Source organism: Sceloporus undulatus, chromosome 3 (genome assembly GCF_019175285.1).
Source record: "Sceloporus undulatus isolate JIND9_A2432 ecotype Alabama chromosome 3, SceUnd_v1.1, whole genome shotgun sequence".
In the NCBI taxonomy this organism is placed as follows: domain Eukaryota; kingdom Metazoa; phylum Chordata; class Lepidosauria; order Squamata; family Phrynosomatidae; genus Sceloporus; species Sceloporus undulatus.
The window spans coordinates 235,249,559-235,268,652 of NC_056524.1; the positions used below are offsets into that span (position 1 = coordinate 235,249,559).

A 19,094-nucleotide genomic window follows, 5' to 3' on the forward strand; every position below is an offset into this window, starting at 1 on the left:
AGTGAGAAGTATATAGTACATTGGTGGGAAACATTTTACCCAGTAGACTTTGGGCGTGCAACTTCCATCTATCCAACCCGCCATTCCCAGTGATAAGAAACTGTAACAGTAGGTTGTTGTGGGTTTTTCAGGCTATGTGGCCATGTTCTAGAAGAGTTTATTCCTGATGTTTCGCCAGCATCTGATGCCAGCCACAGATGCTGGCGAAACGTCAGGAAGAAATTCTTCTAGAACATGACCACATAGCCCGAAAAACCTACAAAAAAACGAATGCCGGCCATGAAAGCCTTCGAACTGTAACAGTCATAGTATGAAACATCTGGAAGCCTGAACGGTTTCCATCCCAACATAGTATCGTTTTACTGAGTTCTGAAGAGTTGCTCCTTACTCTTTGTACAGACAATAACCATTCTTATTAGTCAAAAAGCAAATACAGTGGTACCCCGGGATACGAATGCGCCGCCTTACGAAATTTCCGGGTTACGAAAAAAATCAATTGAAAAAAACTGTTCCGGGTTACGAAGGTTATTTCGGGTTACGAAAGAAATTTTGGTGCTTTTCGGCGCTTTTTCGCACCAAATCGCGGCTTTTCCCCATTAGCGCCTATGGGTTTTCGGCTTGCGAAAGCTTTTCGGGTTACGAACGCGGCGGCGGAACGAATTAAATTCGTAACCCGGGGTACCACTGTATTAGGTCCTTCAGCCATCAGGAAGGCAAGATTAGTTTTGAAGCAACAGAAAGTAGATCCGCCAGCATGATGTTCCATCTCTGTAGGGGAAACACCATGATGTTTGTTTCCGACTTTATGTGCTTTTGCAATACAAAGTGCCCTTTGAGTTTGGGCTAAAGAATGTATCTACTCCTTGCAAAATTGTAATTTTTCTGTCAGTTTCCTCTAGCTTCTCTATCTCATGTTCAGATTAATTAAGAGAGAATACTAAAGCCAATATAAACAGAGTTCAGTACAATGTTTCTCCCCATTTGAATATTTCTTACCATAGTTTCCTGTTCTTCACAATATGCTTTGGGATGGAGATGGAACATACTCCCCAGGAATTCAGTCTCCAGTGGTCATGGGCCTATCTTGATTTCCCATACCTACCTATTTAGCTTAGGCTTGAAAAGAGAATACCAGGTGACCACTGTTTGCCATTAGGATCTCTTAAGTGAAGAGAATATTATATGCAAAGGCATTTTTTTGCCAAGACTGCTTTACAACAGTGGCAGTTTGAGATACATTCCTGTCTGACTACAAGCTTTGTCAAGTTTGGTGCGGAAACAAGGAATCCTTTCTACCTTAGTTAGGATTTTGGCTGTTCATTCAGGCATAGATCAAACCATTATACTTTAAGGACCAGGAAATGTTTGTTGTATCATTCAAATATTTAGAGGATTTTGAAGGAATCTTCCATGTATTATCCAAATTGTGATGTAATTTTTGGTGGTTAAAAAAGGATTGTGAAAATTTAGACCAGTGATTCTCAACCTTCCTAATCCTGCAACCCAGTTCCTCATTGGTTTGCTGATGTGATGTTGTTGACCGTTTGGTCAGTTTTTTATTTGTATATTTTTTGTTGTTTTTTGCTTGTTTTTAATTCTGCATTGGATTTAATACTTTTTTAAGGTGGGGAGGGCACCAGGGATTTTATATGTGCTGTATTTTTAACTTTGTTAGCCGCCCCGATTGTTGTTGTTGTTGTTGTTGTTATTATTATTATTATTATTATTATTTTGTGGTGACCCTCAACCATAAAATTATTTTCGTTGCTACTTCATAACTGTAATTTTGCTTACTGTTAAGAATGGTCTTAGATGACCCCTGTAAAAAGGATTGTTCAACCCCCAAAGGGGTTGCAACCCACAGGTTGAGAACCACTAATTTATTTAGGAAAAAATTGGGCGATGTTCATGAGAACATCACCCAATTGATGCAGAATGTAATCTTCATTTTACACTAAAGTTGAGAGTGTTCCTTCTCTTTTGCTCCAATCCTTTTCACCCTCAAAGTATAGTGGAGGCTTCATATATGTCCACATCATTTGCACCAAGGTGAGACACATGACAACATGTTTCTTCTCTATGAGACATCTGAAGTCATCTCTTAAAACTGGGAGAATACAGTACTTTTTTGTGGGTGGGATGTGAAATTTGTTGAGTGTAACTTTTATTCAAGATGGGTTCTCCATTTCTTTCCTGCTTTTGTAATAAACAGGGCATGTTGTAGTTATCCTTTCCTATTATCACATCTGAAAACTAATCCAGAATATTAACATTTTCAGTAAATTTGGATGAAATTCTTGCAGGTGAAGATTGGAGATGAACATTCCACTTGAAATCTTCTGTTGAAAAAATGATTTGTAATCCATTCATCATAACTTAACTCAGAAACAATTCAGAATATTTTTATTTTTTTACATTTTGGAATTTCTTCAAAGCTTAGTCTTCATATTATTTATCCCGTTTGGTATAACTGGCACTTAATTTGGTCATATCTTCCCCTTTTTGTAGCCAATTTCTGCTTCTACTGCTTACATTTTGGCTGAAGTGTGTCGTGATAAATATGATGCCATTTTGCCTCTTGTGAGATTGTTACTACATCATAATACACTAGTACAATTTGTCACTGCAGTGGCAGAATTAGAATTGAAGGATACTCAGTAAGTGCTTGGTTTTTTTCCCTCTTTTCTCATTGTCCCCCTACCATATGTGTCCATCTATTGCCAAATATATCTGTATAATTTTTTTCTCACATGTTTATTTGAAATTATTTTTGGTAGTAGGTATTAAAAATATTTCACCTCTTCAATTTACATGCCTTAGCCAAAGATACATAACAAGTAATTTAAGATTCTTAAGATTCTGCTAGCATTTCCAACATGCGTCTTCAAACTGACATGTTACTGCTGAGCACATTTTTAAAGGTTTGACAAGATCCCTTGATTTCCAGAATCTAGTAAAGTGCAAGGAACGTGGTCAGTCCATCTTCAGTTACCCTGCCCTGTAATTCAGGTGCCTGTCAGTTGCAGTGGGCTGTGAAGGCATATATCAAATGAATATCAAATAAGATTAAAAAGACATCCTTGAACCACCTTCTGGGAGAGAAGATCAATCTGGGTGGCCATAAATATTAGCCAAATTTAAATAGAATTTGGTTTGAGGTTAAATATATTTTTCTGGGGGGGAAATTATTGAAATTTCATCATTAACTGATTATCATAGTGACTCACTTTATTTTTTAAAAAATAAATAGCATTTGAAATAACATCAAGTCCCAGTTTTAGAAGAACAGAGGTTGCCCCCAAATGCCCCAAACACCCTGAAGTGGGCATGGAGGGCATTTTTGCCACTTGAGCAGTTCTTAAGACATTTTAGGCCCCAGAGAGGCTGTTTTTGAAAAGAAAAGAACAGGAAGTGACTTCCAAATGACATCCTGTTATTTATTTTTTAAAGGACTCTCCTTAACCTAATTTGCCGCCCCCCCCCAAATGTAGCAAAAATGCCCCCAAGCACCCTAGCGATCATTTGAAGGCAAAAAATATTTATTTATTTATTTATTTGCAGTGGATGCATATTACCATTGAGAGTAAGAACTGAGTTTGAAAGGGAGATGTACAGCATTCTCAGCTTCATTTTTGAAGTGAGCATTATAATAATAGTTAAACAATCCTCTATAAATTATTATCAAGAAAGTTAATTAGTGTAGGAATAGGTGTTTGAAAGAATGTCCTATTACTAGAGTTCTCATTTCTCTACACTAAAACAGGTTCATTTTAATAATTAAATTATGTGCATTAGTATATGCTCTGCATAGTATTTCTGATTTCTCTACATGGTTGTGAAAGCTGACATGAAGAGGATCGACTCATTTGAAATGTAGTGCTGGATGAGAGTTCCACAGGCACTGTGGGCTGCCAAAATGACCAGTAAATGAGAGCAAATCAAGCCTATAACTTTCCTGGAACTAAATTGAGGTTATCATATGTCAGACATACTATAAGAAAACAAGATTCCTTAGAAAAGGTGATAATGCTCAGCAAAGTGGAAGGCAGTAGGAAAAGAGGAAGCCCACATTACAGATAAACTCATTCACGGAAGCCGCAGCCCTGAGTTTGCAAGATTTTGAAAAGCCTGCCAATAATAGGGTGTTTTAGAGGCTTTTTCATTTATAGAGTCACTATATGTTGAAGCTGACTGGATGGCAATTAATAACAACAAATATTTTTTCTGATTTTGATTTGTCAATTTCAGTAGAATAGATATATGTTTAGGGCAGAATTTTTCCTTGAAGTTCAGCATAAAGATGGCTTGAAGTTGATAACTATTTAAGCACCTAGTAAACATGAATATACTTTTACCACTAGTGAACTCAGAATGCTCTAACCATAGTAGAGATGTAAGTAAGATAATAACCCAGTTCCCTGCATGTTTTCTGAGTATAAACTAAGCAGGTACCTTTGGCTATGATTCATTCATTCCTTTTGTGTTGAATCTTCAATTTCTCATATTGTATTACAGAGAGGCAAACACAATCTTCAGAGGAAATTCCTTAACTACTCGATGCCTAGATGAGATGATGAAAATAGTTGGAAAGCACTACTTGAAAGTTACTTTAAAACCAATTCTAGATGAGGTATAGTAGCATCGTGTATAAAAACTCTTGAGATGTATTGAGAATGCTGGAAAAATCTGAGGTGTCTATAAAATCATGCCAACACATGAGATTAAAATCTGATTTGTACCAGAGCTAAGGCGCCCCTGTTGCTGTCCAGAGATCTGATTTATTTTCTCAGCTGCAGTCATGCCAGTGTGCAAGACTTCTTTGTACTTTGAATAAGAAAATCAATTGTATCACAAAATTTTAATATGTGAAAGGTGTCAAAATGTTGCATATTTGATAACCAACCATGGAATAACAAGACCAGACACAGAAAACTGGGTTAAATAAGGGCCATATCATTTGACCTGTGTCCTGAATAAGCTTATTGGACCTGAAAGAAGCAAGAATGGGGAGCAACCTGATGCAGGTCCAGATGAGGCCAGGTGTTTACCCTAGATTACCTGCCTCAGCCTTCCTTTGGGCTAAACACCTCAGTCCCAAGGGTAATCTATTAACTGGGTCTCTCTCTGTTGTTGTTGTGTGCCTTCAACTCATTTCTGACTTATGGCGACCTTAAGGCGAATCTATCATGGGATTTTCTTGGCAAGATTTGTTCAAAGGATGTTTGCCATTGCCTTCCCCTGAGGCTGAGAGCCTGTGACTTACCCATGGTCACCCAGTGGGCTTCATGGCCAAGCTGGGAATCAAACTCTGGTCTCCAGAGTCCAGTACTCAAACCACCACATCTTGCTGGCTCTTAGTCCAGGGTACTCCCTCTCAAGACCCAAGTCAGCCTCTGAGGTCCTAGGGGCTTTAGAGGCCATCCCAGAGCCTTACCTTGCAACTATCAAAAGAGGTAAATGAAGGGCCAGCCATGCCTTAAATAGCCTATGACCCTGCTCCCATCACATTCCACATTCTGGTGCCCTGCACCACATGTAAAGCCTCCTGGTCTCTGAACATGGAGACCATCAAAGGAGTACTCCACACACACACACACACACACACACACACACACACACACACACACAGACTTTCACCACGCTGGCCCAGGTATGTATTCTAGTCTGTAAATAGGATAAATATATTTTATAATCTAGTCAGCATTCAGCGGCACGCATCATTACATCCACTTGCTGCTTTGACCATGTTTCTCCTTTATTATCATCCCTTCACTGGTTCCCCTTTCCCTTCTGTATTCAGTATAAGCTTCTGTCGTTGATCTTTAAAGCCCTGTGTGGGCTGGCCCCTCTTTATTTATCTGAACTTCTTTCTCTTTACACTCCCACTCGTACCCTCCATTCTAGTAGTCAGGGTCAGCTGTCCCAGCCTAGGATCTCCACTGCCCCGTCCCAGATTCGTCCCTTCTGACTTGCTGCCCCTTACTCCTGGAACCCTCCCCCCCCCCCCCCCCCAAATGAACACAGGTCATCACTTCTTTGACCACTTTTAAATCTGAGTTGAAGCCTATCCTGTTCAGGGAAGCGTTCCCAGGTACTGTGTGATTATCTATCTGATCTTTGATTGGATAGTTGATGTTGTTGTTTTTAATTGTTGCCTGCTTATTTTAACCAATTTTATTTTATATTATTACCTATTGTTTTATACGTATTTTGTAGATTGTATGCCATTGGCAGGTTTCATTTTTATTGATTTGATCATTTGTATGTACAGTGCTGTGTACATTTACAGCACTATAAAAATAAACTAAAATAATAATCATAATCTTCATTATCAATTCAGTATAAAGGCTCAATATTGAGACACTAGGTTTCCAAAGCCTAAGAACCCCCTATACCAGACCCTTCATAGTATATAGTCCATGAACAAGCACTGCTGCTTTCCTTTTCCGCTAGCCTGTTGCAAATTCTGTTGCCACTATGTCTCTTTCTTTCTATCTAAACTGTCTGGATGCTTTTCCTTAAAATTAGTTTAAAGGAACAAAGTGCTTTTCACTGAGCTTTGTTAAGGAGTACAATGAACAGTGCTGTCAGAAATATTACCCAGTGACTCAGTATTCAGATTATTTCTTATGTATCAGATGCAAACTTTAATTTCTAAGAGCACATACATTTTGCAGGGGCTCCATGTGGCCCCTATAAAATATGGCAAGGACTTGCCAAGCATTTTTAAAAACAATCTCTTCAGCAGAACAGTGCAATACTGGCATAGAGGTTGTCCACATGATAATCTGCATGTTATTCTCTTTATGTGCACAGTCAAATGGTTGACATACAAACCTATTTGCCAAACTGCCACTGTGATGATAAAATGGTCCATGGAAACTTTCCAGTGATATAAGGGATAGCATTATCCATGTATTTTAACTGCCCTTATTTTATGTGGTGGTGAACTATTGGCAGTATGAAAATGTAGGAGGAGCTGATGCAGTAGGAGAAACTCTAAAGGAAGGGTCCCGCCATCCTGTTAGTAACAACAGATGCTTAATGTCAATTGTAGAATGATAAATTACAAACTATTTGGTTTGTCTTACACTTAGAGCCCAATACTACAGTAGGCAAAAAACCATTTATCAACAGTGTTATCTACGGTAATACGTAAGTAGATTCCTACAGTGGGAGTATCTTCACAGCATACTGAAATATATTAAAGTGGGGGGAGCCTGGTTGAAATTATCTCTCTTTAAAAAAGAGAGACCAGTCCATACTTGCAGTCCAATCCACACTGAACCTTGGAGGGAATCTCATTGAATTTTGTGGAACTGATATCTGAGGAAACATACAATTGTGCTCTACTTATATAAGACTTACTCTTGTTTTAGATATGTGAAAATCCTAAACCTTGTGAAATTGATCCCTTGAAACTGAAAGAAGCAGATAATGTAGAAGTACACAAGGTATGCTTTGTGATGTTGTCCAATGGATATATGAGGGGCATTTCAGTAACTTTGGATAATGCAGTCATTGGAATATTAACAGTTACTGCTGTACAATTTCAGCAGCAAGGAGAAAATTTGAAATCTACTTTCTTCAACTTTTTCAGTCTCCTTCCATGTACCAGTAAGGCTTTTGTTAGCCATTAAAGCATCTGATTACACTTGTCTTGTTCTCAAAGATTTTAATTATATGGGCAGTTGGAGACCATAATATGCTAATTTGTTGATAACACTTTTCTGTATTATAATGGGCTGTTCAACAGTGGAACACACTCCCTCGGAGTGTGGTGGAGTCTCCTTCCTTAGAGGTCTTTAAACAGAGGCTGGATGGCCATCTGTTGGGGATGCTTTGATTGTGAGTTCCTGCATGACGGGGGTTGGACTGGATGGCTCTTGTGGTCTCTTCCAACTCTATGTTTCTGTGATTCCATAAATACAGTATGACCCCAATATGTATGAGGGATAGGTTCGTAGACTTCCCATGCAAGTGTGAAACTGCAGATAATAGCATACCCTATTGAAATGAATGATTTCCGATGGACACATGTCATAGAATCGCTCTGGAGGCCCAAGAAATGCATGGAGAGAATCCCTTTAGAAATCTTTAGGTTCTCCAATATGGCTGAATGGTCACTTCCAGCAGAAGCATACCATAGAATTATGCTGGAGGATCAAAAAAAAGTCGAGAGAGAGAGTATACACACACACATACACACAGTCGCCCCTATGTTTTTGACCCCTCCTCTGTGAAAACGAAAAATCGCCAATATTCAAGCTCCATTGGCCAGAATGTTGACGTGCGCCCCGTTTTGTCCCCTCTGTTTGCCACCTGCAAACGGGTGAGGGGTGCGAACTTCAAGTCTGCGAAAACGGAGGGGCAGCTGTGTGTGTATATATATTGGAGGTGGGTAAATGAAATCACAGGTACTAGTTCTGTGTCATACTATAGAATTAAAATGGTGAGAGAAAAGGCTTGACTATTTGAAATCATTTGTTTGTCCTTACAGGAAAACCTGCGCTACTACGTTGACAAAGTATTCAAGACTGTTGTACAGTCAAGTATAAGTTGCCCTACACTGATGTGTGATGTGTTTTGTTCCCTGAGACACTTGGCTGCTGAAAGATTCCCTAGTAAGTGTGTCAGGGTATTTTGCAGGAAATCTAATATGATCAAAGTCTGTCTGAAGACTGTGAAGATGGCACCTAACAAAAAAGGTCATAAATAACTGAAATGGCTGAATCAACAACTGAATTTGTTGGATTAATTTATTCTTTGATGGATTTGTTGGATTTATTGTAAATACTCTGTAGACAGTATACAAAATACATGAATTACTTAAGTGAATATTTGGCATCAGCAAAACTGCATTTCTGTTACACTATATAACATAGTGCCAAGTAAGAGATTCAAAAAGACAAAATAATTACAGAAGGTGCTGTGAAATCTTATTAATAAAAGAAAGAGTTAGCAATAACAATAGCAGTTTCAATTATATACTGCTTCATACCACACTAAGCAGTTTATAACTGTAAGCTAATTGCCCCCAACAAGCTGAATACTCATTTGAGCAACCTCAGAAGGATGATAGGCTGAGTCAACCCTGAGCCCCTGCCTGGGATTGAACTCACAACCTTGTGGTTTTGTGAATGAGTGGCTGCAGTAATGGCATTTAACCACTATGCCACCAGAACTCCCTTACTATTGTGTTAAATTGTGTGTTGTTCTGAATAGCATTTGGTTACATATAACGTATGAAACATACATACTACATGTTTTAAAAAGTAGAATTGCCCTTTCTAAAGAGTTAAATAGTTGTACTCTGAAAAGCATCAGAATTTATAGTACATTTAATGTACAATGTTTATAGCAGCCATATATCAATATAATTCTAAGTTACAGTTTAAGGTTACATCAACAGGTTTCCTGTTTGGGAGCTTTTGCATCTCATCCTTTGGTAGGATTGTGAGAGGAAGACTGGAAGTTTTTAATCTCCATTTTAAACAAACCTGAGTTCCTTGTTGTGTCCAAACCTGGAAAATCTGTGCTTAACTGTGGTTTAAAGAAGATGTGGAAATTGTGTCCTGCCTGGTATTGTTAATTTACTGCTCCCAGTAGCCCTGGCCAGCATAGCCAGTTTTAGGGAATGCTGGGAGTTGAGATACACTGTTACCTAGAAGGCCACACTTCCCCACACCAGTTTAAAGAAATGAACACTAAACTGTGGTTTACTTCACTGGCTTGTTTTCTTAAACCTTGGTTGAAATTACTCATGCTTTTTGGGTTTGGACATAACAGTAAACAATGGTTAATTATAACAAAAAGAAACTTCCAGTCACTGTACAGCTTCACCGGAGCTGGGAGAGGAGAAAACACAAAGCCAAGACATGAGCATATAATTCTACACCATAAATTAGTATTCCATCCAACCCAGATTTGTGTGCAGTAATTTTGATGTGTGGCTCATAATTCATAACAAAGCATCTTGCATCATAACCTCACTTCCATTTCATGCTACTTGCTAGTTCTCTATTCTGCAAAAGAAGAGAAGCCCTTTTCCTACTGACTTGGTCCTGCTAAGGTTTTTTCACTGTCTTCACTTCCTACTGAGTTATAATACATTTTACATATCATGGTTTTTCTCTGCAGATGACCCTCATGTACAGTATTCTGCAGTGAGCAGCTTTGTGTTTCTTCGTTTCTTTGCTGTAGCTGTAGTATCGCCTCATACTTTCCATTTACGACCCCACCATCCAGTAAGTTTTGCTAACATTATGTTCAACCTCTGTAGGCCACCTTTGTTAGGAGGATGTATATAGAAACCAATCTTTTTACAGCAGAGCATTGTTGAATTGAGAGTATGGAGGCAGTCTGAATTTTTTAATTGACTAGTGTACAGCTTCTAAATGGCAAAACATTCTGAACTATTTCCATGTGCAAAAGTACTTGCAATTAGACAACCTGCAGGTGGGGGAAAATCAGGTGTGTAGATAACTTTCACTCTGACCCATATCATACAATAGTTGGATGCATTTCCCACAACCTAAAGGGATTCCAAAACTACAGACAGCAATTAAAGGGGAGGTTCATGACAATTACTTGGTTTAAAACACAAACACATTTCCATTCCCCCACCCGATTACTGTACAGTAAAATTTTGGAAATTAATTTGGACCAAGAATTCTGGTTTGTTGTGAATAGGTGTACTTACTAGTGCCCACTAGGCAATCACTCCTGCTTTACAGGCAGAAGCAGCTAAATAAACCATGGAGCCTTTGTTCATAGTTTCTTTATCCTGCTAGACCTGGCAGGACTTGGCACTCTAACTTGTCTCTCATTTCTCAGAAGACAGAGGTATAGTCCATGGTTTTGTTCTGATTAGGTTGTTCTTTCTGGTTTGATGGCAAGAAAACTGACCCAAAGTGCCAAGTCTTGTTGGATTCAAATGTAATGATAAATAAATTAGGTATAGAAGGTTTGTTGGGAGGATTTGCTATTCCTCCTTTTAGTGATAATAATTAGGCAGTGTACCTCAGCACGTGGCTCATGAACCATAAGCTAGTGATAATACCCCAGAACCTACAGATTCAGTGTCAAATGGCATGGTTACAAGTTGTAATATGTGCAGCAGTCAACATATTAGCTTCACACCTCTTCTTACACAGAAATGTGGTCCCACTGGCTGATCCACATGTACTGTTCTTTTTTCCATTGTTGTAGTCAGATTGTTCTCAGTCAGATTGTTATGAAAAATTCAGTGCATAGTCAAAGTATGTGCACAATAATAATAATCTCAAAATGGAAAAGGAAACCTTGATTTTGCCCTGTTATATAAGGGACACCATTTTACTATGTCATTATATATAACAGGACAAACACACACAGATTTTGATTTCCACAGGGAGAGCTGGAACCAACCTCCCAGTGGATAGCTGGGCACACTTCATATGTTCTTATAGTGGAGCAAATGTCTTGGCCCAAGATGTTGAATTCTTATCAAACCTATTTTAAGTTGATGATGCTTGTTATGGCAACAAATTTTTCCCTCAGTTAGAAAATACTAAATGGTATTGCTTAGTGAAACCCTTGCATTTCAGTTCTTGGAACACTGTGCTTTTAGTGTTGTTGTTGTTGTTGTTATTATTATTATTATTAAACTTTATTTATAAAGTGCAGTAAATCTGCACAGTGCTGTACATACTGAGTATACAAAAATTAAAACAAAAATTAAAAACCTGCCTTAGGAAACAAAATAATAGTATTAGAACAACTGGGAGTGTTTGTGAGACACTGAGCCCTCTCTATCAGAGAGAGCTCTGGGGCCACAGCAAACTACAGTTCCCAGGATTCCCTAGCCCTGAGCTAGGGCATTTAAAGTGGTCCCAAACTGGATTATATCTGGACCAACATGCCTCAAAGAGAGTCTGCTTCAGTTCAGACCCAAGGCACCCTCCAGAGGACCCCCATTAAAAGCCAACCACCAAGGCCTGGCCCTCTCCCACTCACTGCTCCACTCCTTACCAGCACACCATGTTTGTACAGTGCATATCTACTCATTTTCACCTATTCACTAAACTATCTCTCTCATGCTTCTTTAGATTTCAGATTCTTTTTTAGCAAAAGAAGTTTTGTGTCTAGAACTGGCAATGATGTGCCTTCAGCTAATTTGTTGAGACACTGGGTTCTCTGTAAATGACAATCTTTAGGGTGTTTAAGAACAAAACATGTGTTTCTTTGTTATTTCCAGAGCAGTATAGGAATATTGCCAGTGACTGCAGAGGGAGAAAGCATCACACACACGCACACACACATTCCATTAAGGCAGGCCTCTGGTAGATTTCAAGCCATTAAATCCATGAGGCACCAATGCTGTATTTTTAAGAAATGTTTGCCTTAGGGTTACTATAAGTCAGAAACAACCTGAAAGCACACAACTACAAGAAGTTTTTTGCTCATCTACACATTACGGGTTTGTCTTATTGTTATTTCAGTGAAGCTTATATTAGAGCAGTGATTCCCAAACTCTCGTCTCCCAAGTGTTTTGGACTTCAACTCCCAGAATCCCTAACTATTGACCAAGATGGCTGAGGCTTCTAGGGACTTCAGTCCAAAACAACTGGAAGAGCAACGTTTCAGAACCATTGTATTAGAGAGTTGTGCAGCCAAGTGCTTAGTAGATACGCCTATAATCCTTGGATAACAGTTGTGATACATTTGACTTGTTTCTTAGGCCAGTTGAATTATGTAACTTCAAAGTAACTTGTTTCTTAAATGTTTTTAGGATGCACAGACATCAAGAACATTAACTCTTATATCAAAGGCCATTCAGACACTGGGGAGCTGGGGAAGTTTGTCCAAAAGCAAACTAGTAAGTGTTACAGCTTTCTAATTTTGTGCTTGCTTTTTATATCTTTTGTTAAGGCTGACTGAGGTATATCAATTTTCTCTCCTCAGTCAAGCTTCAAGGAGACATTTATGTGTGAATTTTTCAAAATGTTTCAGGAAGAGGAGTATATTGAAGCTGTCAAAAAGGTACATAATATACATACTACTTGGCTTTAAAATTTGTTCCTCCTGTTCCCCAAAAAGCTTAGAATCAACATGGGGCCTGCTGGGGAAGGGAACTGCCCAGGTCTCTTCTGGAGTACCAGAAGGCCACACATAGCCATTTGAGTCCATGCATTCCACCCCATCCTAGGTTTGAAGCCTGAAAAAAATACCCCCATAGCACCTTGGAAGGGTCCCACTCTTGTTAGGCTGGACCTTTTTTTCACAAACAGAAAGGTCAATTCCTGTTTGAGAGAAAAACGCCTATCTAGTCTAAAATATGTTGAATACCCTCCAGAAATTACCTGAAAACGTGGCAAAATGGTCCTCAAATATTTTGGAGTTGAAAATTAGACAATTCCTCATTTGAGGTGGGTAGGAGGATCCTTGTGAAGTTCACATATGGTTTTGGAGGATACACCCACCCACCCCACCCCTAGTTTTAGGACATACTACATCATTTAATAGTGGGACGGAAACCCCCAGGGGAGATGTGAGAGTTGCACAAGGGGGGCGCAACACTTAGAGGCCCTGATCCCTTCTCCTCCTCTTCCCAGACTTTTTTATGTGTAAAATTTACACATGCATTGAATTAAATATTGAATTTACTGTAAAATATGGTTCTAATTTGTACAATGTTATTTCCTTATAAAATGTTAAAATATGAATATAAAGCCCACCTGTCTCAACTGTGGGCTTGCCATCTACAGATTTGAGCACCTGTGAATGATAAGCCCCATTGGCCCCATACCTGCATTTGCGAGTCGCCATGAAGAACTATAGGACTTGAGGTCCCATGGTTTTTGGCATCTTCAGGGTCCAGAATGGAACTCCTGTGGATACTAAGTGCCAACTGTACCTGAATGTGCATATGAGTATATGCACACTAAATAAAATATTTTTATTCATGTACTAAATTGAGGGGGTAGATGCAACATCAACATAGAGATGTACAGGGAGATCCCAAGGGTAAAAGGTTTGAGTAACACTAATTTAATTCTGAAAATAGTTGGGTGGATAAGGCCATGAGGCGGTATTATTGTATATCTGCTTCACCATGCCAGTCTTTACACCCCACTTGTTTTATTAAGTTACATTTATTGTGATGTTTAAAAATCAATATTTTACACAATTTTTATATCAAACAGGAAAAATGTGGAAACAGAGTTTTTAAAGTGGTACATATTTCTGTAAATTTATTTCGGTAAATAAGAACTCAGTTCTTCATTAATGGCTTTTTAATTGTAATTGAATTTCAAAAACAGTCATTTAAATATGTTCTCCATCTTAAGTTTTTAGATGAAGTGTCATCTAGTGAAAGTAAAGAACCAAGTGTCATGAGTGAGCCAGTGCATCTGAAAGAAGGGTAACTGAAATGCCAAGTACTGTATATGGATTTGCTTTTTTTCCCTTGAATACATTTTTGGTAGATCTTTTTTGATCTAACTAGACTAGAACCTTTTGTTTACCTAACTGTTTGTGTCAACACTCTTTGAAGCAGTAGCTATGAATCTTAATGTGTGAACCTCATTCAACATAGAATCATAGAATTGTAGAGTTGGAAGAGACCACAAGGGGTCATCCAGTACAACCCAAATCTACCATGCAGCAACTCTCAATCAAAGCATATGACTTGCTGAGAGAGAAAGAACTGGACAGATAGCTAGAACCTATTAAGAAAGGGATCAGAACCAGTTTAAAAACCCATGGCGCTGGAGAAAGTGAGCTTTGCTCAACAAGAAGGCCCTTCTTCCTCTGTTGTGTGGTCAAGGTGAGCCCCAGGAGGACCGTTCTGCCCAGATATAGGGCAAAGGGAACGTCCACAGAAGATGGCTGGTCCAGACTGACCCCCCCCCCCCCCTTGATCCAGGCCCCAGCTTCACTTCTGTCCCCTCACTTTTCCTGATGGACAAGGGGCTCTTTTCCTCTCTGGGAAACGACCTGATTGGTGTCTAAGCCACCCTTTCCAAAACAGCAGGGGGGAAAGAGTCCACCCTCCGTGGGCTTTAACATCTTAATAGTAATGTCATTGTTTTAACTGTATTTTATATGGAATTGTTTTATTGCGGTAATCCCACCTCAATCCGCAGGGAGAGGCAGGAAATAAAAATCATTATTGTTGTTGTTATATCAACTTAAACAGGTTTATAATACCTTCCTCAAATGACGATTATATATTGTCTGTACCTTTCTGTTTTGTAAAGGAGTCTTGTACGAAGAGGCTAGCTAAATTTTGGCTTTTCTTTTCCTCTGTACATTAAACAATACAAGGAGATTTCAAGCTTAGAGCTAATAGAAGCTTCCCTTTAGTCTCTGTTTACAATTTCTGAGAAAATGTAAGAGTATGTACAAGGGCATTCCTTAGCACTGGGAAAGAAAACAAGTGAAGAAAAACGTTTTGGAATTAAATTTATTTGTGAGCTATACACCTTGCTGTCCCAGACTGTAATACAGAAGGCTAAAAATCTGCTAAGTGGAGATCCAGGTTGAATATCCCTTATCTGAAAACTGGAAATGCTCCAAAATCCAAAATTGTTTGTATGCCAGCATGACACTTCAGAATGGCAACGGCAGATATTCCAAATTCCTGTTCACAAGGTGAAAACCTTGTTTTACCTTTGTTTCATTCATAAAATTATTTAAAATGTTGTAAAAAAAATATCTTCAGGCTATATGTACACTGGTACCCCGGGATACGAATGCGCCGCCTTACGAAATTTCCGGGTTACGAAAAAAATCCATTCAAAAAAACTGTTCCGGGTTACGAAGGTTATTTCGGGTTACGAAAAATTTTTTGGTGCTTTTCGGCGCTATTTCACACGAAATCGCGGCTTTTCCCCATTAGCGCCTATGGCTTTTTCGCCTTACGAAGTATTCCGGGTTACGAAAGCGGCGGCGGAACGAATTAATTTCGTAACCCGGGGTACCCCTGTATAAGGTATACATGAAACATAAGTGAATTTTGTGTTGACACTTGGGTTCCATCTCCAAGATATCTCATTATGTATTTGCAGATATTCCAAATTCCTGAACACATCTGGTCCCAAGCAATTTGATTAAAGAATACTCAGTGTGTTATTCTAATTTCTAGCTGGATTGTGTTCCTAATAGCATCCTTGACTATATCACTTTTCAGTAATATATCTGGATGTTCACACTTACTTTCTGGCCAACAAACTTAACCTTTTAATAAACTTGGGTATTTTATTTGTTTTTCTGTATTGAAAATGACTGATTTACCTAAAGAACTAGAGATGGATTCATTAATTCAATATCTAAGTTGAATTAACTGGGAAACTCTTGTTCATGTTTTAGAAATGTCTCTGTATAATACTCTCCTGTGTTCTTTGCACAGGGAAATGTACAAAAGAGCACAAGGAAGAACTCGGATTGGGAAAAAGAATTTCAAGAAGCGTTGGTTCTGCCTTACAAGTCGTGAGTTGACATACCACAAGCAGCAAGGTATGGGAGTGCTAATTTCTGACTAGCATTTGAAGTTATGTTACATTTTTTCTAATGCACAGTATGCAAACTGTGCTTTTTTGTTAAATGAGAAGGATAGGATATTGTCTTATAGTTCATATTTAATAATAATAAAAAACCTATTATTGTTATATTTAAATATGAAATAATTAACCTTTCATATTTTATGGTTTTTAAAAGTTGCATTTAGAGACATCTGGTGGCTTCATTGTTTTGGGGCATTATATCGGGATGAGTTTTATATGTGCTATTTTTTGGCAGGAAAGTTTAGTATCTTTAGTAGTTCCTGTAAAACTCAACATGGATTTGTTGCCCCAAAGAAATGGAACTACCAGCCACCTCTGATTACCTTGACTGTCAAATAGTGTTCCCAAATCTACTTCCTGCTTGCCAAGGGTGAAGTTGATATTGTATATGGCCCTACAAAATAGGCAGCCCTATGCTTTTCTTTACTGCATTTTCCAATAGCTTCGAGGGGGGGGGGTTAAAATGAGAAGGTGAGCATTCCCACTTTATAAAGATGGAGTGTTTCACCCAAAAATTTATCTTCTTTATTATCCTAATACTTTAAAGGCCAGCTCACAGGCCTTTGAGCCCAGGAACATGACTCCAGCTCAGCCGTTTGAGAGGAAGCTTGCCTGTGAGAAAGGCACCAGTGACACGGTGGTAGTGAAGGGAGCCTGTGGCATATTGTTGTTACGATATGAACTCCTTTATTTAGTGGAGCCCATAGACTTTCCCCTCTCCCTTGTCCTTATAATATCACCTGCCAGTAGTGGTGGATATTAAGCTAGGGACATGATTCTCCCTACATCATGTATATTGTGATTTTGAAATGTGGTTTTATTGTTATTTGTATTTATTACAGTTTTTGCTGTAATCCTCCTTGATTCCTCCAGGAAAATATGGAATATAAATCAATTATATTATTATTATTGATTTATGCAGATAAAGAACCCATTTACACCATTCCAATCAAAAACGTCCTTGCAGTGGAAAAACTTGATGAGAGTGCGTTTAATAGGAAAAATGTAAGTCAGCTTTACTTTTGAAGTACAGTGCTCCCTCGGGTTACGAAATTAATTCGTTCCGCGGCTAATTTCGTAACCCGAAAAACCTTCGTAACCCGAATTGCCATAGGCGCTAATGGAAAAAAAGCCGCGGCTCTGCCGCGGCTCCATTTAAAACAGCGCCGGGGTTTTTTCGTAACCCGAAAAAACCTTCGTAAGCCGAAACAATAAATCCCTATGGGATTTTTTCGTATCCCGAAAAATTCGTAAGCTGGGTAATTCGTATCCCGAGGTACCACTGTATGTTTAAGGACACAGTCGGCCCTACACATTTGCAATGGTTAGGCATGCAGGACCCCCATGAAAGTGGGAAAACTGAATGTCTCTAGGCTCCTCCCATAGATATGGCCAGTGAAAGGCGATGGGCACCACCACTGCCATGGTACCAAGTGGGCTTCCTCTGGCCCCTGGCCTGGGATCCTCCACCTGCCCACCCTGCCTCTCTCCCTTATGACCAGGACACATGTGAATGTGCTAGATGGAGCGGGGAGGAGGAGCCTGGGAAGGTGGCCAGAGTGAGCAGCAGGGAGGCCATGAGGGATACACGGACAGTGAAGCCATTTCCCTCCCTCCTCTGGTGCTGTCTCTGGGCTGGCTGAGGGACCAGACTGTGTGGGTGGAATCAGCAGAGCCAAGGACAGTACAGGGTTGGGCAGACTGATATGTTGCGGGCTGGCTGACTAGCAGGCAACCAGGATGCAGACTCACCTGACAAGGAGGGAGGCAGTCAGGAGGAGGCAGAGCCCAACTAGGTGTGTTATCCAGTGAGGCACCATTTAGAGGCAGGAGCAATAGCAGGAGACCCTTAGGACCATCTCCCATATCCTGTGTCCACCCACTTGCCTGTCCATCTTCAGGCAAACTCACAAATATTTAAATCTATGATAATTAACACTGAGTGTGGAAGGCTGACTGTACACTTACTTTAAGGCCTTTAGAACAAGAATATAGAGTTCTAAAATGTTGCAGTAAAATCCAATAAGTGCTATAATTCCAGAAAAAAAGTTCCCCACAAAGCCTTGCTATACTATCTGAAGAGACACCTCACTAGTGTTTTTAAAACATATCCATGAATAAGACATTGTATGACAGATAAAATTTGCCTTTCTAAATGCCTTTGCTGCATGCATTGGGCCAATAGTCTTTGTTGAGGTGCCTGATCCATGAAGAACTTTCTTGAATTTATGTACAGTCAGCCCTCCTTATAGGCAGGCTTGACTTCTGCGGCTTTGAGCTCACGCGGAAGGCAAGCCCAGGCAGAAATAATGGGGCATGTACTCGCACCCCATTATTTCCTATGGGGCTTGAGCATACGCTCTTTTCCCCATGCGCGGGGGTCCGCAACGGATTTCTCTCATATGGGGAGGGCAGACTGTACAGTATTGTATGGAGTGAACATATCCTGTGGATTGGTGCTGGCAGTGATATATTGGTGCTCCATATCTTTGTATCTTGGCTAATAATTAGGTGTTCTGCTGATACAAGAAGTTTCTAACCCCACCC

The 19,094-nt window shown here is 39.4% G+C and overlaps 1 protein-coding gene across 3 annotated transcripts in view; it reads left to right on the forward strand.

Annotated features, from left to right (window-relative positions):
• RASA2 (RAS p21 protein activator 2) overlaps positions 1-19,094 on the forward strand; it is a 62,525-nt gene that overhangs the window by 32,647 nt on the left and 10,784 nt on the right. For all 3 annotated transcript variants that reach the window (XM_042457507.1, XM_042457508.1, XM_042457509.1), the window contains exons 11-20: positions 2,509-2,657; positions 4,516-4,630; positions 7,380-7,454; positions 8,501-8,624; positions 10,141-10,247; positions 12,773-12,859; positions 12,946-13,023; positions 14,331-14,404; positions 16,394-16,500; positions 17,470-17,552. In XM_042457507.1, coding sequence (XP_042313441.1) covers positions 2,509-2,657; positions 4,516-4,630; positions 7,380-7,454; positions 8,501-8,624; positions 10,141-10,247; positions 12,773-12,859; positions 12,946-13,023; positions 14,331-14,404; positions 16,394-16,500; positions 17,470-17,552 — 999 coding nt within the window. The remainder of the gene's footprint in view (positions 1-2,508; positions 2,658-4,515; positions 4,631-7,379; positions 7,455-8,500; positions 8,625-10,140; positions 10,248-12,772; positions 12,860-12,945; positions 13,024-14,330; positions 14,405-16,393; positions 16,501-17,469; positions 17,553-19,094) is intronic.